The sequence below is a fragment of the Puma concolor genome, chromosome A1, assembly GCF_028749965.1.
Source record: "Puma concolor isolate L17-30 chromosome A1, mPumCon1.1.hap2, whole genome shotgun sequence".
NCBI classification, from domain to species: domain Eukaryota; kingdom Metazoa; phylum Chordata; class Mammalia; order Carnivora; family Felidae; genus Puma; species Puma concolor.
In genome coordinates, this window is record NC_141667.1 from 31,325,327 (window position 1) to 31,347,852 (window position 22,526).

General features: G+C 44.5%; 1 protein-coding gene across 2 annotated transcripts in view; it reads left to right on the top strand.

Moving 5' to 3' along the window:
• Window positions 1-22,526, top strand: part of EGFLAM (EGF like, fibronectin type III and laminin G domains) — a 187,149-nt gene that overhangs the window by 63,101 nt on the left and 101,522 nt on the right. For both annotated transcript variants that reach the window (XM_086677412.1, XM_086677413.1), the window contains exons 2-6: window positions 1,050-1,159; window positions 2,502-2,585; window positions 6,965-6,991; window positions 14,810-14,927; window positions 16,176-16,311. In XM_086677412.1, the coding sequence (XP_086533538.1) occupies window positions 1,050-1,159; window positions 2,502-2,585; window positions 6,965-6,991; window positions 14,810-14,927; window positions 16,176-16,311 (475 nt within the window). The remainder of the gene's footprint in view (window positions 1-1,049; window positions 1,160-2,501; window positions 2,586-6,964; window positions 6,992-14,809; window positions 14,928-16,175; window positions 16,312-22,526) is intronic.

Genomic DNA, 22,526 nt, shown 5'->3' on the forward strand with positions numbered 1-22,526 from the left:
CACCTCTAAGTTTATTTCTTTATTTTGAGAGAGAGAGAGAGACAGAGCACACAAGGGGAGGGGCAGAGAGAGGAGAGGGACAGAATCCCAAACAGGCTCTGCACTGCCAGCGTGGAGCCCAATGGGGGGCTCCCACTCACAAACCGCGCAATCGTGACCTGAGCTGAAACCAAGACTCAGACGCTTAACTGACTGAGCCACCCAGGCATCTCAACAGGACTCATTTCTAAATGGAATTTTTTTGTATTTTCTCAATTTTGGCAATCCACATCTAGTATATTTATAAATATAAAATGCGTTATTTGTAGTCATAAAATCTAAGGTAAGGATACAGTAAAACATTTGAAATTTCCTAACCCTGTTTTACACTTAACCATATTTTTGAAATGTTCTGTAATAAGAATATATATAAACAGACATAGCTATATAACATACATAATATATATGTATACATATATATATATACATATATATGTATACATATATATATGTATATATATGCTACTAAATAAAATCACCATCTTCCTTTAATACATTCCAAGCTCCTAGAGTCAAGTTGGAAGTGTTTGGTCTGTGCTACCCTGACTCTCCCTTTACTGGTCCCTGGGGCATTAGAAGTTACAGAAGGGAGGCACCTGACTTTGACTCAGGTCATGATCTTGCGGTCCACAAGCTTGAGCCCCGAGTCAGGCTCTGGGCTGACAGCTCAGAGCCTGGAGCCTGCTTCAGATTGTGTCTCCCTCTGTCTCTGCCCACCCCTGCTCACACTCTTGTCTGTCTCTCTCAAAAATAAAAGAACATTAAAAAATTAAAACAAAAAAGTTAACAGAAGAGACTGAGAGAAATAGCTGGGCTGATTTCCCTACCATTTCCAGTTTGGGAGGGGATAGCAGAATTCTGGTGAAGTCAGCTGATAGAGGTGTGGCATACCAGAGAGATATCTGCATTTCTGTCCTGTGGCATCATCTTGAAGTATGCTCTCCATCTGTAAGTACACTCAAGGTGGGATGCGTGGAGCCTCTAACATAATCTCTTTTGCTTTGGGGCAGGCAAGGTTGGACCTCCTCTCGATATCATGCTGTACCCACTGAACTGCACAGATTTCAGCATCCAGTGGAAAATGCCAAGGCATCCTGGGAGCCCCATCATTGGGTATACCGTGAGTACCTGGGCACAGGAATTTCTGTAGTGGGTGTGGTTGGGGGTGCTGTTCCCACCCTTGCTCTGTCTATATATGGTCTCCTTATATCAACCCTCCCATATTAATAACTCCCCCAGTCTCCTTACATGAAACCAGAGGAAATGTTTCCCTTTTAAGGGTGTTTATAAGTGCCTGAAAGGCAGTTAGGATCTTTGGAGTCCTCACTCTGCTCAGGGATGGGAAAATATAAACTAAGTAGAAGATGTGGTTCTTGCTATCCAATTGCCCACAGTCAAGTTCAGAGGCTAAATAGCAGAAGCATGGGAAGTCATAGGGAGTCACTGTGGAATGTTGTCAATAAATACAAAATACTGTAAAATCTAACTTAAAGAAAAGGGATGGACAGGCAAAGTGGGGGAGGGAACAGAGAATGCGTTCCTACCTGCCAGAGGTTACAGGTTTGACTGATTTCCGTTCACTAAAATGTTTTGTTTGAACAGGGTTTTTAAAAACAAGTCAACTTTTAGGAGTTAGGAGATTTCAGATAAATATTTAGAGTTCTGAAATCTCTGGGGACATCCAGAGAGCTGGCCACACTGGGGACCACATTCCTATGGGGCTCCAAGCCCCCTGGAGCTGGGCTGCCCACTTGAGGTCAAACGGAAGCTCCCCCAATAACGCCAGGACCTGCATCTCCCTACTGCCTCCCTTTCTCACTCACTCACGCACACACACACACACACACACACACACACACACACACACAGGTCCTCATCCCATCGGCTTCTTTTTTTTAAATTTTTTTTTTCAACGTTTTTTTATTTATTTTTGGGACAGAGAGAGACAGAGCATGAACGGGGGAGGGGCAGAGAGAGAGGGAGACACAGAATCGGAAACAGGCTCCAGGCTCCGAGCCATCAGCCCAGAGCCTGACGCAGGGCTCGAACTCACGGACCGCGAGATCATGACCTGGCTGAAGTCGGACCCTTAACCGACTGTGCCACCCAGGCGCCCCCCATCGGCTTCTTAAAGCAGAGAGATGTGTTTCTGAAGTCATGTTGTATCCAAAGTGGGAAGATGGAAGATTGCCTGAGAAAGTCGTGGTTTGGGGAAAAATAGTAGGAGCTGGGTCCAGCCCTCTCTATCCCATTTCACTAATACGTGTCTCCCTTCTGGCTTCTGAGTTTGCAAGCCCGGCCAGGTCAAGCTGATGTTTGTTGCCTCAGAACAGGTGTCTGTGAGGAGAGGCGGTGCCCCTCAGAACCCACTGCTGTTGTAAGTGGAGTTAGAACCCCAGAACCTTGATCTGGTAGAGGAGTGCTGGCCCTACTCTCACCCTGGACGTCTGTGTCTTTTCCAGGTCTTCTACTCCGAGGTCGGCGTCGATAAATCCCTGCAGGAGCGGTCCCATAGTGTGCCACTCAGCCAGGACATCCCTGCCCTTGTGAGTATCTCCATCATGGCAGCTCCCACAAAGACACAGCTGCAGTTGGCATTTCAGCGATATCCAGAAGGATTTCTAATCGTGTGTGTGTGTGCGCGCGCATGCTGTATATGTAATAATAATAACCGTTTGTATAGTCCCCTGGAATTTACAAATGTCTTTCATGCACATTCCCTCGCCACACACATCTATATCTCCAGAAAGGCAGCGGTATGAAGAAAGTTCTGTCATAAACACTTCCATCCTGGACTCAACCCATCCCATTCATCATGTGAGAAAACAGCCACCTTACAGCTGTTTCCCCCCTTTTTGTCTTCATAAAGTTCGATTCCATTTTTTAAAAAAATCCCAGTAAAGCTTTATAAATAAATACGACACATTTGTATCTTCCCCCACAGCCTGGAGACACAATGCAGAAGAAAATGATGTAATTTGAAATGTATATTCCAACGGTCCAAGTTGTTTATTTTTCTTGTCAAGCTCGGCAGGCACCCCGTCGTTCCACTAACCAATTGTTGGCTCTCCATCTATTTCTTTTCTCTCTGCTGTCAGGGTCTCTCTGGGTGAATTTTTCTGCCTTAAGCATGTTCTGTTTTCTTTCCTCCACTCTCTGCCTCCTTCCCCATTCTACTACAATTATCCTACAGGCTAGAGCCTTTTGAATTGCTCTGCAAGCAGTTAGCACCAGTGCCCAGAAGATTGCTGTAATGGGGGCCGTGGTGCTGGGGTTGTTTGTAAGTCCTACTTCGTAAGTGTTCGCGAGGCTGGTGTGTGGAAAACCTATTTGTTGCCGGGAAGAAGTGGCCGTCACTCATTGGGCCTCTGTTACCTGCCAGACACTATTCCTCATGCTTTATATTCATTTTTCCATTTCATATTCACAACTATCTATGACCTCATTTTACTGACAAGGACACTGAGACTCAGACAGGTGAAATAATTTCCCCGAAATCATACATTAGCGAGTAACAGAGTCAACCGTAAACCCAGGGCAGGCTGACTTCAGAGTCCTGCTCTGGCTGTTGGCTGTTTTTTTTTTTTTTTTTATTTATATATGAAATTTATTGTCAAATTGGTTTCCATACAACACCCAGTGCTCATCCCAAAAGGTGCCCTCCTCAGTACCCATCACCCACCCTCTCCTCCCTTCCACCCCCCATCAACCCTTAGTTTGTTCTCAGTTCTCAACAGTCTCTTATGCTTTGGCTCTCTCCCACTCTAACCTCTTTTTTTTTTTTTTGTTCCCCTCCCCCATGGGTTTCTCTTAAGTTTCTCAGGATCCACTTAAGAGTGAAACCATATGGTATCTGTCTTTCTCTGTATGGCTTATTTCACTTAGCATCACACTCTCCAGTTCCATCCACGTTGCTACAAAAGGCCATATTTCATTTTTTCTCATTGCCACGTAGTACTCCATTGTGTATATAAACCACAATTTCTTTATCCATTCATCAGTTGATGGACATTTAGGCTCTTTCCATAATTTGGCTATTGTTGAGAGTGCTGCTATGAACATTGGGGTACAAGTGCCCCTATGCATCAGTACTCCTGTGTCCCTTGGATAAATTCCTAGCAGTGCTATTGCTGGGTCATAGGGTAGGTCTATTTTTAATTTTCTGAGGAACCTCCACACTGCTTTCCAGAGCGGCTGCACCAATTTGCATTCCCACCAACAGTGCAAGAGGGTTCCCGTTTCTCCACATCCTCTCCAGCATCTATAGTCTCCTGATTTGTTCATTTTGGCCACTCTGACTGGCGTGAGGTGATATCTGAGTGTGGTTTTGATTTGTATTTCCCTGATAAGGAGCGACGCTGAACATCTTTTCATGTGCCTGTTGGCCATCCGGATGTCTTCTTTAGAGAAGTGTCTATTCATGTTTTCTGCCCATTTCTTCACTGGGTTATTTGCTTTTCGGGTGTGGAGTTTGGTGAGCTCTTTATAGATTTTGGATACTAGCCCTTTGTCCCATATGTCATTTGCAAATATCTTTTCCCATTCCGTTGGTTGCCTTTTAGTTTTGTTGGTTGTTTCCTTTGCTGTGCAGAAGCTTTTTATCTTCATAAGGTCCCAGGAATTCACTTTTGCTTTTAATTCCCTTGCCTTTGGGGATGTGTCGAGTAAGAGATTGCTACGGCTGAGGTCAGAGAGGTCTTTTCCTGCTTTCTCCTCTAAGGTTTTGATGGTTTCCTGTCTCACATTCAGGTCCTTTATCCATTTTGAGTTTATTTTTGTGAATGGTGTGAGAAAGTGGTCTAGTTTCAACCTTCTGCATGTTGCTGTCCAGTTCTCCCAGCACCATTTGTTAAAGTGTTGGCTGTTTTTTTTTACCAAAGCTCTTCAAAAAGAAGAGATGCACATTTGCAACTTGCTTGTCCTTTGCATGGTAGGCTTTTAGTCTCAGACTTTTGCTTCAGCTTTCCTCATTTGCCCCAGAAGCTCTCCATTCCAACTGCTATGGTTTTATTTTAAAAGGGGAGATTGGCTTAGCCCGCGTCGGAAGCCACCAGTAGAGGTTCTGTCTCACCTCGGCAGCACTGGAACTTTCAATAAGCATCTGGACCCCACCAAGGAGCCAGCAATGTCCCCAGCCACCAGCCTTCTATCTTGCAGGGGAGTGTGGCTCACTGCTCTGCCTATACCACAGTCCAGGCAGCAAGGGTACAGCGCTGGTGGCAGGTGTCTGGGAGTCTGGACGGTGCCTCTGGAATCCAGACCCTGACCCATCACATGGAACTGGGCTGGACACTGGCATCTCTGGGGAGGTCACTGCAGTGCATACATGAAGCAGAGAGCCAGGAGGGAAATAGGCACCCTGGGCTTCCAGACATCCTTCTGGTACTTACAGGTTGAGTAACTTCGGCCGGAGTCGCCTCATCTGACTAACCCTTTCCTTTCTCCCACAAAAGGGCTATAATTGTTGTGAGTTCCAAATACAATGGTGTGTGTAAACACCTTTGGTGGGCGGACCCCTGGGTGGCTCAGTCGGTTAAGTGTCTTGACTTCGGCTCAGGTCACGATCTCACCGTCTGTGAGTTCAAGCCCTGCATCAGGCTCTTTGCCGACAGCTCAGAGCCTGGAGCCTGCTTCAGATTCTGTCTCCCTCTCTTTCTGCCCCTCCCCCGCCTGCACTCTGTGTCTCTCTCTCTCTCTCTCTCTCAAAAATAAAAACCTTTGGTGTTAAAAAAAAAAAAAAAGCCGTTGGTGTTAAAATGTAAAGCCAGGTACGTGTTAATGATCATTCGTGATGATCATTGCCTTTATGCTAAATATGATCTGTTTGTTAATTACATCCAGGCATCAGAGTGTGCTATCAAATTATACCTTGCTGATTTCAACAAAGTTTCATAGCTGCTACCGTATACCCAGCATAGGACAACACAGACCCCCTTTTCTCGGCAGCTTTCGGTCCTCTGGGAAAATCACATTCTTACTGATACCCAGTTGGAGAGCAACATAAGACGGGATGTGACCAACATGCTTAATAGACTGAAGTTTTGAAGAGGGAAGATTTAGTATAAAAACAAGTGGTCAAAGTAGGTGCTGAGAATTGAAGCAGGGACAGTTTCTGGAAGGCAGACGAGAGGGAGGTGCACTGAAGTCAAAGGGAATGGTTTGAACCAAGAGGACAAGTTTGTGTGTGTGTACATGCCCGTGTGCTTGTGTGTTTAGGTAGGGAGGTGAGGGGAGGCGCAGAATATACAGAATGGGAAGAGAAATAATGCCTAGACGTACAGGCAGTGAGTCAGGAAGAGGGGAGGGGTCTGGTATAGCAGAGTGATTCTGGGTTCAGAGACTTGCATTCAGATGCTGTATTACAACAAGCTAACCTTACTGGATCTCAGTTCCCTCATGGACAAAACGGGGATCCACATAATAACTGTATTATAGGGAGTGTATCTGTGGTTCCCAAACTGTGTGCCAGGGTGTCCAGGGCTCTGCACCAGCCTCTCAGGGATACTGTGGAATGTCTCAACTTTTCAAGGGAAAGAGCGACATCTGTGTGAACTACTAATGCCAAGCTGTTTGGGTGTAACTACCGAACAAATGGAACACTTAGGCGTTTCTTTGGCCTGAGAGGTGCTGTAAAAATATTACTGAGACAGCAAAGGTGCTGTGAACATAGAAAGCTTGGGAACCTCTGTACCATATCATACCAGCCTGTAGCACAAGGATGCGGTGATTGCCAAATAAGGTCATGGGTGGACAGCCCTCAGTACCACAGCGCTCATGGAATAAGAACCGAGTGAGCGGTCAAGGGAGTTCAGATGGGAAGATGTGTGTTTGCTGCCCTTGGCTTGTCTGTAGAAGGAGCTTCATTTTAGACCTATAAGTTTTACTTTCCTTTCATGTTGTTTTGTTTCTTTTTTTTCCTCTGCAGGGACAATCCGATCGTCAGGTGATTTTTGTAAGTATGCTTTGGAAAGGTTATACCCTTGCCCCAACCCAGGATTCAGGGGGTCTCTTTTCATCAAAATGTTGATTTTCCTGCATCTCGGTCATACTGATTAAGGCCCAAGGGAGAGTGCTTAGCTCCAGTGTAAGCAGGGACCACAGAGCATATTAGATGAATGTTCGATCATTTAGAAAGAAGTCGCTTTTATTCTCCTATGTGTTGTTTCATCTCACGTGGCAGAGTAAGGTTAAGAGGAACATTTTTAAAGGTTGAAGTAATTTAAGCTCTGTTCCAAGACTAGGTGAGCAAGACTGAAAAGGAGAGAGAAGGTGTTTAAACTAGTGAGCATCGCTGTGGAGGTGCTTCCCCTCACCCATCTTTTCCCTTCTCCTTTCCTCGCTGCCTCTAGTGATTCCAGACCTTCCCAGTACGTCAGGACCAGGTCACCTAAAACTGCTTGCCTTGCTGGATTTAATGCCAAACAGAAGATCAGGTTGACCACTGATCGTATCCTCTGATAATCTGCCTACATGGAGGATTCTGATTTGGTTAGCATTTGACACTTAGAAGAACAACTTGCAGGTTCCAACCTGGAAAAATAAGTAGTAAAATAAACCAGGGCAATCTGGTCCTTTTTAGGGTTAGAAGTGGAAATGAATGTTTAAACTGGTGGGCTCCACACTTTCGGATCATGCATACGATTCGTTGAAAAATATTTGAGTGTGTGTGTGTGTGTGTGTATGGTTATAAATTATTCACATGCTACTCTACTAATAAATTATGTACTTTGTAAAGTTCCACAGGATTTAAAGGAGGAAATAAAACAAAAATAGAAAGTGCTTTTTCTTCTGTCATCCCAGGACATTGTCTTATTCACCCAGGGAGATACACTATCACCCTGCTTTGGAGTCCACTGGTCTGGTTGACCCACAGTAGTGATTGCACTTGGGTCTTATCCCAGGATGCAGAGAGAAGACGTAGGCAAGAATCATGAGACTTGCATGGAGTCCCAGCTCCTTCCTTCACCAGAGCAAGGATAATCTTAGGCAAGGTTACTGAACCCCTCTGGATCTAATCTCTCTTTGACTGTAAAATGAAGGGGTGGCCTAGTAATGGTTCCCAACTGGGAGTTTCTTAGTTCTTATGGGGCAAATGGGCCTAAGTGTGGACATTTTAGTGGACAAGCTTCAGGGATGCTGCTTTCCTGCGGTTCACAGGACAGACCCATACAAGGAAGATGTGTTCAGTCCCAAAGTCAATGCTGCCCTTTCTGTGAAACCCTGGAGGATACTTTCTAGCTTTCTGTGACCTCTAAGGGAATAGAATCCCCCAATTTTTCCCTCCACTCTGGCCTGCATAGCTTTCATCAGGGCCATTGGAAAAAGAATGTTTGGAAGATAGCATTTTTCTATTTCTCTGGTGCTCCCATGTCATGATGCTAGATATTCTCAACTTCTACCAAGGCAACCAAGGCCGAGCCTTGACTTGTAAAGTCAACTGTGAAGCTGCACCCAAGGTTACTACCTACCAACAAGGTCATTTTAGAGCAATCGTAGTATTTTAGTGTTGAAACTTTGGCCCAGAGAGGTTAAGTGGCATCTCCAAGATTGCAAAGCTATTTGGTAGCAGAACCAGGGTCTCCTGGCTCGCGGTCCAGTGCTCTCCCACTTTGTGCTTTCTTCCAGCAATGCTCACTGGATTCCCTTATGGAATAGTAGCTACCTGTCTGGACCAGTAAATGAGAAAACATAGAGCTTCATTCCTGGAAACAAATGACCTGGGTTTCCAGCCATAGGAGAAAAGTATGGCATGGAAGGGGGTAAAGATAGAATCTGAAATCAGGGTTAGAGATTTAAGTTCAGAGCCATTCAGCATGGTTTTGTCATCGCAAAGCAAGAAGTATTCAGTTAAGAATAGTCCCATCTTTTCAGGGGCTCCTTGTACATAGCTATCCAGATTATTTTTGTACATTGGGTCAGGTATTAATTAGGATAAAAATCTAACAGTTCAAAATCCCAAGATAATAGTGATTCTAACAAGATGTGCATTCATGTTTCCTTCAGGATATAACCTGTCTGGATATATATAACCAGTTTTGGTGGCTTCTCTCCATCAGAGACCCAGAATCCTTCCATCTCATTGTTCTGCCAACCCCGTTGGCCCTCCTTCCCATGGTCCAAATTGGCTCACTGATAACATCCACATTCTGGCCACTAGATGAGGAAACGAGGAAAGGGTACACAGCCCTTCCTATTAAGGGATAACTCAGAAATTGCCCTCATTATTTTAACTCAAATTCTATTGGACAGACTTTAGCCACATGGCCACAGCTAGATGCAAAAGATGCTGGGAAATGTAATCCTTGAGTGGTGATGGGCCAACTGATATACAGGGGTTCTATTATAAGAAAGGAGAAAATGGATATGAGGAAACAGTCATCCCTGTCACAGACTGTGAATAGAGGAATGGCACTGGTAAAGCAGATGTGGGTAAGGCAGCTGGACATCTGAAAAACAGAATAATAGCCTGAAAATTTGATATGCTATGTTTGAGAGTTGGGCAGTTAGAAGCATATTAAATTATGGTATGTATGAGGGAAACCAGACCCATTGTTGTTCTATATGTCATTGAGCTTTCTTCTTGGGCTCAGTGAACTAACTGGCCTTGTTTTTTTCTATCAGAGATGTGAATTCTCTGATCTCATGACAACCATTGGGGGTGCTGAGAAGACAAGGGAGGTAGCTTTTGGAAGGGGTTTTGCATTTCAGAAGGGCTAGACAAACACAAAGCAGGGTTATTTTGCAACAAAGCATCCAGCCTTGCCTCCTCACCCCCCAAAAAGGGTGTGGGAAGGGGTCAGTGAGGACTGCTGAATTCACTCTGGACTCTACTCCAAGAAGGCAGTTTCCCTCACTGTCTTTCACCGTCTTGTATAGAAATAAAAGCCAAGGGAGATAAGCATTTTGACTTATTCTCAAACTTCCACAAGGCAACAAAACAAAACACTTTGTTTTTCTACTTCAGAAAGTGCATATACAGCATCTTATCTAATTTGATGCAAATCATTATAAGACATTTAAGGATGGAAGTAGAAAGATTTGTGGATTTCTGTGGTATTTTCATGAAGAATCCAAGGGTTATCCCTAGTCACAATATAGTGAGAGGTTTCATTTGGGACGATTTATGTCAGAGGAAGAAGTGATGGTTAAATCATTGAGTCCAGCTCCTCTTTCCATGGCCCCAGCTACTCAGTGCTCTTGACCCTCACTCCCTCCTGCCAACTAACCAGCTAGTCAAAACAGGAAAGACACAGGAAAAGACTGGAAAAAGCTGGCTTCTGGGAGGGCCATCTTCTATCTATCTATCTATCTATCTATCTATCTATCTATCTATCTATCAATCAATCAATCAATATACCCGGGCTAAAGGTAGGACTACTCTTCCATATATAAAAAAGTTTAATTGTTTTTCAAGCTACATAAGCAACTTCTACAAGTCTAATGTCTTTTGGTTTTCAATGATAACTTAAAAATTTTTTGGTACATAAACTTCTGTGCAGTAATTAGTCTTCAGTGTTTATGCTAAGTATTTTTTATTGATTTACATATATTTAAGGGGCAACTGGGTGGCTCAGTCGGTTGGGCATCTGACTTCGGCTCAGGTCATGATCTCACAGTTGGTGAGTTTGAGTCCCGCATCGGGCTCTGTGCTGACAGTTTGGAGCCTGGAGCCTGCTTTGGATTCTGTATCTTCCTCTCTCTCTCTCTCTCTCTCTCTCTCTCTCACTGCCCTTCCCCCACTCTCTCTCTCTCTCTTCCTCTTTCTCTCAAAAATAAATAAACATTAAAAAAATTTAAATATATTTAATATTTTTTGTACATGTATTACCGAGTTAGAACTTGGCTTTGGAGTCAAACAAAGCGGAATTCAAATCCCCACTTTGTCACTTAATAAATTCATGTCCTTGAGCAAATCATTAACTTTTCAGAGATTGTTTTCTCCCTTATAAATGAAAATAAGAGTGCTATCTCCCACATATGACTGAAGGAAGATTTAAATCAGGCTATGTGTTCCTGGAACAGAGAAAACACACAATAATACATGCTAATTGTAGTTGTATTTGGTATTGGCTCATAGCTAATATCTTTAATAATCTATAGCCACACCACTCCTCTCATATGTCATATAGCATATAGACTTCATGGGAGAAAAGGATCCTAAAGCAAAAGGCTGTGAGGGTATTGGCTTGAAAGTGTATTTTTTACTGTCATAGGAACAGCCTAGTCATGGCCTATGAGAGAATGAGAAGCCTTATATCCACTTGGTACCACCAGTCCCTTAATTTCTGACTAGCCATGGACCCAGGGGACAGATAGTGGAACTAGGGTGCACAGATGCAGAGAATTAGGGCAGAAAGGGGGCTTTGGAGTGAGGTCCATACGTTCAGCCATGACCCCTTGTATAGCTGCATGTAGGATGGCGGGGGTCAGAGTGGAAGGGAGAGGAAGATTGGAGACAGAAACCTTCAGGGAGGCTGGAGAAATGGCCCAGGTAAGGATTCAGAGGAAGTGGAAGAAGGGAGCAGATCTGAAAGGCATGTGGAGGTGGCTGGAAGGAAGTAGGTAAGAGGAAGTCAGCCTTGTTGCTGGAGTTGCTAACTCCAGGGACTGGGACGGAGGTACTGGGACGGAGGATTCAGTAGTAGAAGCTGGTTCTTGATGAGGTAATCTGCTTGTATTGGACGCCTTGATTTGATTTCTTTCATTCATTCACTTTTCCTTCATTCATTTATTCATTCATAAAAAAGCATTGCTTGAGTATTTGCTACCAGTCTGGTAAAACTGTTCTAAGCTTTAGGTTGCCAGAGGACTAAGCACTTGCTCCTTCCCTCAAGTGGGTGGGGAGGAGGTGACAAATAAACAGACAATTACAATCTAAGGTGAGTGGTGCTAAGATTGAGGTACACCAAGGACGCCAGGGAAGCACAGAGGAGGGGGGCCTCACCAGACTGGAGGCTGGGGGTCAGAGAAATGAGGTAATGTCTCAGCTGAACTGAGTCATGAAGGATGAGCAGGGGTGAGCCAGGCAAGAGTGGAGAGAAGGGCATTTCATGTGGAGGGAGCAGCAGGTTCAAAGGCCCAGAGGCAAGGAATTGAATGGCATAAATTTGCGCCCTGCCAAGTTCTGAAGTATGCCTGGAATACAGAATGCAAGGAAGGGAAGAGGCATGAGATGGCGCTGGAAGGATGAACAGGGGGACACACTAGGCTATTCTAAGGGGATTTTTAAATGGGAAGTGATAGGCTCAGATTTGACGTTTAGGAAGATAACTGTAGCAGGTGGAGTCTACGCTGGTGATGGAGGCGGCGTGGGTGGCAGGGAGAATTGAACCCACTGTCAAAATTATGAGGACTTGCGCTTAAGTGGCCATGAGGATAGATCGAAATAGATTCCAGTGATGTGAAAGAGTCCTGGTGCCTGTATTGGTAACTGACTGAATGGTGGTTAGAGAGGAGGGGTGAACACAAAGGGGCAAGTGTCAAGAACTTGTGGTTTGGGTAATGAGGAGAGAGAGCACAAGAGGGGAGGCAGTTTCTTATTTGGTTTTCAGTAGCGGGAGGAGGAACGATTAGTTGAACTTTGGTTATGTCGAACTTGAGTGGCTTGGTGTTGTGGGGTAGAGATGTCCTAGAGACAGTCACAAACCCATGTCTGGACATCAAGAGGCAGGTCAGAACGGAGAGGCAGATTTGGAAGATGTCAAGTGAAGGTGGTGCTAGAAGCTAAGGACGTAGTAGATGAGCTGCCCCAAGCAAGACTACAGAGTGAGAGGGCAAGATGGTGAGGGGTGAGTCCCTGAGAAAGACCAACACGTACGGGGCAAGCAGAGAGTGGGGAGTGGGTGGAGAATATTGAGAAGGAGCAATGAGAGAAGTAGAAGGAGACCAAGAAGGAGCCAAGAAGGCTTCCAAGGGAACCAAGAAGTTTAAGATGCAAGGATAAGCAACAGTATTGAAAGGTGCAAAAAGTCATGTATGGAGAGTCATTTCCATTGGATTTACTACAGAGTTATGTAGTAACTTTGGTAAGAGCATCTCAATAGGTTTATAGTGTAGAGAGGCCTGGTGAGGAGTGAATCGGAGGAGAGAAAGTGGAGGTAACCCCTGCCCCTGTAGAGAGGAGGTGGGTGTATGCGTGCTGACCATTTTTAAGGTGGGAGAGATGAACACAGTAAATAGAGAAGGACCAGGGAGGTAAGAGAGGGGATGGAGTTACAGAAGGTGGACAACGGGTCTAATTCAGAGCACAGGGGAGGAGCCAAGCCCTGGACCAGGGGTTCTTACACCAGGCTGCCCATTAGCCTGAGCTGAGGGCTTTAAACTGACCACCAGAGCCCAGCCTTCCATGGACTCTGATGTAGGTAGTCTGGAGTGGAGTCCAGGCACTGGTCATTTTTAGCGATTCTAACGTGCACTCAAAGTTACGAACTACTGTAGTAGGTCTTCGGTAACTATTTGTTGAATGCTTTAAAAGTTTTTTTGATCAGTGGGTGAATTCTCCTTAGCAACAGTGAAGAAGGTTTGGTCATCTGCAGAAGAGGTTACGAGGAAACACAAGGCAGGATCCCTGCTCTCAAGTCGCTGACAATCCCATAGGAGAAATAGTAGCACATGGTTTGTAGTAGAGGAAAGTGCTAGATTAGTGGCACAACAGTTGGTAGGGTAAGATCAGGTCGGGTGGTCAGGAGTAGTGGGGAAGATTTGGGTCTCAGAGAAGTGTCGGAGCCTAGCTACGCAGAGAAGAGCAAGGGCCCCACACACTCAAGTCAGCAGCCATTACCACCGTTTCTTGAGGACGGCTTCGGTACCAGCCACTTTACACACATTATCCCAAGTAGTATAGTTCTGCAGGATTGTTATATATCATCTCCATTTTATAGAGGAAGAAGCTGAGGCTCAGGGGATGTGACATCAAGGCCATGGCTAGGAATAAGTGGCAGGATCAGGATTCAAGCCCAGGACTCGTTGATTCCAAAGCCGGTGTCCTTTCCGCTACAGTGTGCTGGGACCGGTGAGACCCAGACTCCCACTTACTACGCAGCACTGTAGTCCCAGGGACATACTGCTTTTGCCAAAGCCTAAAGTGGAGTAAGTGTTCTTCAGCTGGGGCTTTCTGGTCAGGGCCATTTGTGTAGGTGAAGTTCATATACGCCCTTCATCAATGCGGGGTCCCTGGACCAGCAGCAGCATTTGGAGACTTCTTAGAAATGCACATTTTCAGGCCCCTTCCCAGAGGTACTGAGTCAGAAACCCTGGGGGATGGGTGGGGGCCAGACCCAACAATTTAGCCTTCTTAGAGATTCTGATGCCCTTTAAAATTTGAGAACCAAACTTGGAGTCCCCACTTTTTAGTACAAATCAAGACGTCAGTTTGCTGTTGTGGCTAGTCTCTGAACATCTGTGTCGTGCAAGTGGAGAGAAAGAACTGGTGGGTTCCGACCCTCAAAAAGATTGTTACCTCGATTTTAGCAGCCCAGTACTCTGATCAAAGAACTCAAATGTTAAAAGTCATATCTGATAGGGAGAATGAGTCTTAGTTCTAGAACAGTGTATAGATTCCAGTAAAGGGTAATTCTCTAGTTGTGGGAAATATGTGATGGTGTTTTCCTTTCTGCAAATTTTAAAACTTGGCCAACCCTAGAGACAGCAAAAGGGTCTCTGTCCCCTGTAGTTTCACAGGGGCCTTGAGATGCAGCCCTCATGGAAGTTGTCTGGTTTGCTCTACTAGGACTTCTGGTCATTGACACATTTCCCGTTTGGTCATTGACAGGAGGAAGTGATTGGAGACTTGAAACCAGGCACTGAATATCGAGTGAGTGTAGCAGCTTACAGCCAGACTGGCAAAGGACGGCTTAGCTCTCCTCGGCACGTTACTACTTTGCCCCAAGGTAAAATGGGTTCAATTCATCAAGATTAGGAAAGCGATGGGTGCTATTCATTCATTCCTTCCTTCAGTATGTATCAATGAGGACCTACTGTGTGCCAGGCACCATGCTGGGCTCTGGTGGTGAACAAAACTAGGCACAGCCTTTGCCCTCTCAGAACTCAGTGAGGTGGGTGAAGACATTACCTAGTTAACGTGTAGTCACAGATTGTGGTAAATGCTGTAAGAACGTACAAATGGAGACCCCATGTAGGGGTGAGGTAAGAATTCTCTAGGGAGGTGACTGCTAAGTGAAGGTCTGACCAGTAAGTGGGAATCAGAAAGGGGAGGAAGGACAGTGGGAGAAGAGATTTACAGGCAAAGGGAACCCAACAAAGGCTCATTGATGTGGCACTGTGCTGGACAATGGGGGACAAAGGTTACTCAATCATCATTGCTCACAAGCTCATTGTGGAGCGAGAGGCAAATGATAGGTGAGTAGATCCAGGGCATCTGAGGTCTGCGCAAAGGGCTCTGGAGCATTCAGGAGGGAGCACCTCCCCTACTCCAGGGATCAGGGAGGGTTTTAGAAAAATCCATATTTGGGGCCCGAACTTTGAAAACTACATAAGATCCTGCTAGCAAGAGAAGACAGGAAAAAATGTTTCTGGCATAAGCAATAGTGTAAACAAAGGCCGGGAGATGTGAAAGTCTAGATATGAAGAGTAATAGCAGTTACCTTGGGGTGATAGGATCATGGGTGACTCTTACATCTTTACCCATGAGGGTATTTCCCAAATGTCCTACCTTTAGGATGCATTCTGATGGTCAAGGCAAAACACACACACAACATACACACACACACACACACACACGGAAGAACTGAATGTAAGTGACAGCAATGCTCTGCATTCAATTTTCCTTGCAGGTATCAATTCCAACCTGCAAACAGAGATGAAAGGTTACCAGGAGGTGGGAGTGTGGTTGAGGGTTTTAAAGGGTACACACCATTGTGTGTCCCGGGGCCAGGGGTCCGGACGTAATTTAGTTGGATTTTCAGCCAGGGGGCTGGGGAAAGAAGAGAAGACCAACTTTTAGTATCTCAAACCTTACATGGTGAATCCAGTTGTGATTATTTTTTGTGTTTGGTTTGGATTTTGAGGCTGTTCTGAACAGAGATCTTTAGGCAATGGGAAGCATAAGCTTTTTATATATTAAACATCCCCAGCAGCAAAGACCACCGCCAACTCTAGGTGTTTGCTGTCCCACCTAGATTCCTGCCTGCCTCCATCAGCACCCCAGCAGCCACATGTCACTGTGGTCTCTGATTCTGAGGTAGCCCTCTCTTGGAAACCTGGAAAGAGCGAAGGAAGCTCCCCAATTCAGTACTATTCTGTGGAATTCATCAGGTAAGTTTGTGTGTCACATTTAAAAGCCATATGTATTGACCTTGGGTATTCCAAGCACGATAGGATGCCACATGGAGAGCCGTCTCTGCTGTCTGTGTCTTTAAGAGATGACAAAGGCTTGAAGACCTGCATTTTTACTCGGCCCTTGGGCCAGCACCTGTCCCTACTCCTCTTTGGAGCTGGGTCATCTGGTAAACCCATCTGCACTCAGCGTACCTCCGCCTCATTTCCCCTTCACAGTCAGGACTATCTTAAGCTCTGAAAACTCCCAAGGCATCATTTGCCAACAAGCCTGCCTGCATTTTCACTCTTGAAACCCGCCTCCCTGGCTTTGCAACATTACATCTGAAATAAATATCTGATGGTGATTTTTCTTGAGGGAGGTGGGGAAAACATCGATAAGTCATTGTTTCCTTCACATCCTGATTTGCTGTGGGGCCGGTTTCTTGGTTCAGTTTCAGTTTTTTTCTCTCATCTGCCTCTCCAGTTCTTGTTATTCAGCTTTATCAGAGGGTACAAGAGTGACAAATTCTTCCAAAAGCTTACAGATATAAAAACATGGATTCTCAATGCTGCTATGTAGTTTTAAGCAAAAATAAGTAAAACTAAACCAAACAAAAACAACGTGCACGCGCTCCCCCCACCCACACCAAGCAAAAAGAATTCCTAATCTAAGGTCCTTTCTCTGACTCCAGTAACAGCTGGAGTGTGAACTGAGCACCTGGCTGATGGAAATGTCTGCATAGTTAGTATTCTCTACATTAAAGGCGGGATTTGTCTAAAGCCTGCTGCTTCCTGATTCATAAAGGGACTAGTTCAGCACCTCATTCCTGAGGCTTTCTGACGCCGGGACAGATGATTCTGCCAAGATTTGATTAGCTCTGCTCTGTGGCTTGACTTCCTTGCCTATTCCTTGGTAGTGAAAAATAGATACTTGTTTCTTCAGAGAAGCACTGCATGGAGTCCCTTTAATGCCTGAGGACAGAGCTGGTTTCAGGCAGGACTTATTGACTTGCAAGTGGCAGAAGCCTGGAAGAAGACGAGGCAGTTCTATGTTGGCTCCTGTGACTCTAAAGTCCGGTGGAAAATCCAGATTCAGGGAAGATGTGATCTGTTCCAAAGCAGCCATTTGTCTCCGTCCATCTCTGTGCTATGCTTTCCCCTGTATTGGCTTCATTTTCAAGAAGGCTTTTCTGATGTGGCAAGACAGCCACCAGGCACTGAAGAGTTGCCACCCACTAGCGTAGCTCCCCACAGGAAAAGAGTGGTCATTTCTCAGTGGACCCACTTGAGTCTCAGTGTTCACCTTAGTTGGCCAGGGTTGGGTTCCTCTCCATTCTCTGAGCCAGTCACTGTGGCCAGGGAGGAGGCTACCCTAATTGGGCAAACATTTGTCATATTCTGAGCTCTGGAACTGGTGGGTCATTCGTACCTGAAGTACACGGGTGGAGAGAGTTCGGGAGGGTTGGCTCCTCAAAGGAAAATTGTGGTGCTGTTAATGAAAGAGGGAAGGAGAGATCCTGAGAAAATTAGAGGAAGGAAACGACGCCCACTGCAAAGTTCCAGACTGATGCTCATCATTGAGGATAATCGGCAAACCTGCTGTTGAACAAATTTGGTAGGCAAAGCTGGGGTGTGCCTGGAATAGAAGAGATTCTAATGCTCATTCCGAGAGTAAACATGAAACACTGAAAGTCCTAAAACTTCGGCTTGCTCATCTGTAAAACTTGGGCTGAAACTTAACATTTCTGATTCACATTCATTCATTTGTGATGCATTTCTGTCTAGCACACCCAAAGCAAAATGTAGTACTTTGAAATTTGGGGAAATGCAATTTTTTTTTTCCCGCGAGCCCAGCGGACTGTCTGTATAACCACCAGCAAAGATGATGGCTACCATTTATTTTTAATTGTGAGCTAAAACATGTATTTTTAAAACTTTTTTTAAGTCTGGCATATTAACAAAAGGTAGACATTGCAGCTTAACTTGTGTGCACAACTGAAAGTGGACGATGAAAGTGATTCGCTGGGGTTCGAACCAGAAGAACCGGAAAAGAGCCCTGCCTCCACTACCTGCCGGCCAGGAGGCCCTGCGCCGATCACTTCCAGCCCTGATACTTCAGTCCCTCTTGTAGTTTGGGCTCCCCCACAGGATAGCCTGATACAAGGGCTAGAGTGCAAGTGGTTTATTTTATTTGGAAGCAGGAATGAGAAAGTGGAAAGGGTGAGACAGGGAAGGAGGATGAATAACTATGTCGCTGAAGTCCCTTCTAGAGGTAGCAGGGGCTTCTATGGAGGTTTGATCCCACTGAGCACTCTTTGAAGTATGCAGAATCCCTCTCAAAGGACAGGAGCCATTTGCCCACCGGCTTCTGTTCTCCTCTTGATTGAGGGTTTCCTTCAGGGGCATAACTTGCCATATTTCTAGGCTCTGCCAGCATGTAGATTAAGGACAAGGATCTCAGGATAGAAGAAGGTGTGATATGAGCACAGCAGGTGATTGAGGTTGGATCCTGGTCTGTAAGGCAAATCTGAGCTCACATGAAACTTTCCACCCCCAGCTGTTGCTGCAACCAGAAGTGGGACAAAGGGAGGTGACTTGGAGCCCCAGACGTTGACTGCCAGTCCTTATCTGCAATTAGATGGGTGAAAACCTTATCTGCAATTAGATGGGTGAAAACCAGCCTTACAGTGGGTGGTCAGGAGGATCAACTGAAATCACATATGAGAGGGAACTTTGTAGATATTAAAACCTACAAAAGTGTAAGATATATATGGGTGTTATGTACCTACGTGTAATAATTATACTTCGTCACCAACAAAAATGCATTTTAACATTGAAAACAAGTCTCTAACGTTTGAGGGCTCAGGTCCCCAATTTTTATGTACACACATTTAAAAATTATATACCATTCTAACAACTCTTAATTTTTTTAAAAAAATCTATTTGTCTTGACCAGTATAACTTTACCATGTTTTCTGAAAAGCTAACTTTGAATTTAAAACTCTTGGACATCTTGGAGTTTCAAATGGAACATGGCAGAATGGGGAAAGCTGACCCCTATTCCCAGCCCCTATCCTAGGAATTCTGCGTCTCTGTTTTCTTCCCGAATATGTAGCTTTGGTCAAATGATTTTATCTCAGAACCTCCACTTCCTCGTATGTGATACCAAGCTGATGTAATTCTCATTGGAAAATTGTTGGTTACTGTCTTCATAAAGTGTTTCGCAGATATTGAATATCTGTTAGTTTCCTCCCCTCCACACTACTACTTCTTTGTGACAAAGAAAGAAGTTGAGACTCAATTGCTTAAGCTGCTTTGCCAAGGTAAAATGGCTGGTTGGGAACAGAATCAAAATTGGAAGTCTCCTGACTTCCAGCTCAGTACTCTTGTGAAGCCCTATATCCCTTTCATGTCTGTGATCCACCTTCAGAAATGGAAGCATAGGGGCGCCTGGGCGGCTCAGTTGGTTGAGCGTCCGACTTCGGCTCAGGTCATGATCTCACAGCTCGTGAGTTCGAGCCCCACGTTGGGTGGGCTCTGTGCTGACAACTCAGAGCCTGGAGCCTGCGTCTGCTTCTATGTCTCCCTCTCTCTCTGCCCCTAACCCACTCGCATTCTGTCTCTGTCTCTCTCAAAAAAGTAAATAAACATTAAAAACTAAAAAATAAAAAAAAAGAAATGGAAGCATAGACTCAGCCCGCCCAGAGCCCTGCTGGTAAGGATACACGAAGCCTCATCTTAGGCTGCTGTTTGCTGTTGTTCTAGAAAGAAAGCTTTCACAGCTTCTCGTGGTATTTAATGTTTGGCTGCAGAAAAAAAATCCCCATATCCACTTGTAAACGTCTCAGAGTCTATCCCATTACGCGTGAGTGCTCAAGGATACGTTTAGAGAGAGCTTTTCTGAGGGCTAAATCAGAAACTGCAATTAGCATGAGAAGCTTCTGGGAGTCTTTAGTCATCATTCTATTTTCCCCAGAAAGGTCTGCTTCATTTTAATATTAAATTCTTTTTTGCCCAGATACCTCCTGTGTACAGAAACACCTGTGACAGGTCTTTAGTTTCTTGTTATATCCAAGAGGGAGGCCTTTGGCAAGCCAACACTAGGAAATTGTAGAAATCAGTTCACCGCCAGAGGTTATCCTAAGATTTCAACCACCTTAATGTGAAATTCTCTTCCCAGTCCTGTCCCTGGAAGAACAGCTTCTCCTCTGTCTCTCTGCCTTGGTAGGCACTTCTACATCAGTTGGTCTTCTTAGTCGATGAGGATAATGATATTAAAGGCTTTGTTAAGAAATAATAGCCTAGGGGCCCCTGGGTGGCTCAGTCGGTTGAGTGTCTGACTTCAGCTCAGGTCATGATCTTGCGGTTCGAGAGTTCAAGCCCCGTGTTGGGCTCTGTGCTGACAGCTCAGAGCCTGGTGCCTGCTTTGGATCCTGTGTCTCCCTCTCTCTCTCTGCCCCTTCCCTGCTCACGCTCTGTCTCTCTCTCTCTCTCTTTCTCTCTCTCAAAGATAAATAAACATTAAAAAATTTTTAAAAAGAAGTAGTCTAAAAGCCTTTTTAAAAACTATTTAACTGGCTGATAAAAGCTTAACCTGAGGAATTACACTAGACCAGAGTCTGGGGGTACTGACTGCTTACTTGCTAGTTTGGGTGATATTTCAGGTAGACATTGTATATTTATGATGCTGTCTTGAGTCATGGGCTTAGGACCAAGGAAAATTTTGTTTCTCATCCGGCTTCTACCTCCTTAAAATGAAAGACATCCTTAGGGTGACCACCCTGAAGGGGTGCTCTCAGTGTCTTATTCTCTGGTTCAGGCAAGATGAAGCTTTTCGTTGAGAGTAATCTGATCTCCCCCAGAGTTGGCCTGGGGGCTATTTATTTGCTTCCTCACTAACAGTAGATTTTTTATTTTAGTGTAGAAAAAAATGTGAAGAGGCTGATTCTAAGTAAGCCTAGGCTGTAACATATTTTGCAATGTTTTTCAAACGTTTACCTGCTTTTTTAAAACAGAAAAGCCATGCATTTGAGGTGAAGGAGAAGTTTTTTTTTCTAAAGTGATACTGAAAATTTCTTTGGAGGCAGCAGTCCTTACTGTTTATTAAAATAAGAACCAAGCATAAATATAGCTACCTATGTTTTGAAATATTTTAGCTATAAATATCTGAGCAATTTTCCTCCTGCCTAAGAATTTCCCCAGGGTAAGTGCCTTTCTCATAAGCAAAAAATATATACTATGGTGGCAATGAAAACTAAAGGCCTAGAAAAATATTCCCTATCTCTGATGTTCCATTTGGGCTGCCATGACCCACATACGCTATCTATCAGGTTGGTTACAGGTGAAAAACAGTTTTCATTTAACTTCAGTATAGTTTTTCTACAAGTGTGACCTGATGGGCTAAAATTGCTTGAGTTTTGCATTGACAGTTGCTGGAAAGGGTAGATTAAAGCTTTCAGTGGCTGTTTACTTTTTGAGTTTTGATTTTAATTCCAGTATAGTTACCATGCAGTGTTATATTAGGTGTAGGTATACAATATAGAAGTTCAACATTTCCACACAGTACCTAGTGCTCATGATGACAAGTGCACTCCTTAATCCCCATCACCTATTTCACCCATCCCCCCATTCACCTCCCCTCTGGTAACCCTCAGTTTGTTCTCTATAGTTAAGAGTCTGTTTCCTGGTTTGCCTCTCTCTCTTTTCTCCCCTTGCTTGTTTGTTTTGTTTCTTAAATTCCACATATAAATGATAGTGGCTGTTTTTAATTAAAAAAAAAAGTCCACACTGGCTTATTTGGGGTACATGTGAAAGTTCAAAATATTTCTGTGTATGTATTAAGGACGCTGGTCAAGAACTGTTGATCTCAATCTCAGCCCAAGACAGTTATCTTAATAAATGAGAAAAAGCAATGCTTGCCTCTTTTCCCTTTCACACCTTTCTGCTCAAATACTTCCCTGGTCTCTTGCAGATGCCTTCCATAATAAGACTTGCAAAATTCATCTTCACACAGGGCTGCTTCTAAGCCGATTGCAATGCCTACCTATTGGTTTCGCGTGAGAATCTTAAGGTCATACACACTTGGGTGGGTTTTTTAAATTATTGTACAAATTGATATTTTTGTCAAAGCCATCTGTCTTTCCATCCTATCAAAAACTCTTCCTTAATCTGCAAGTAACAAATGAATTTAATTAGTTTGCTCGCAGGAAGTT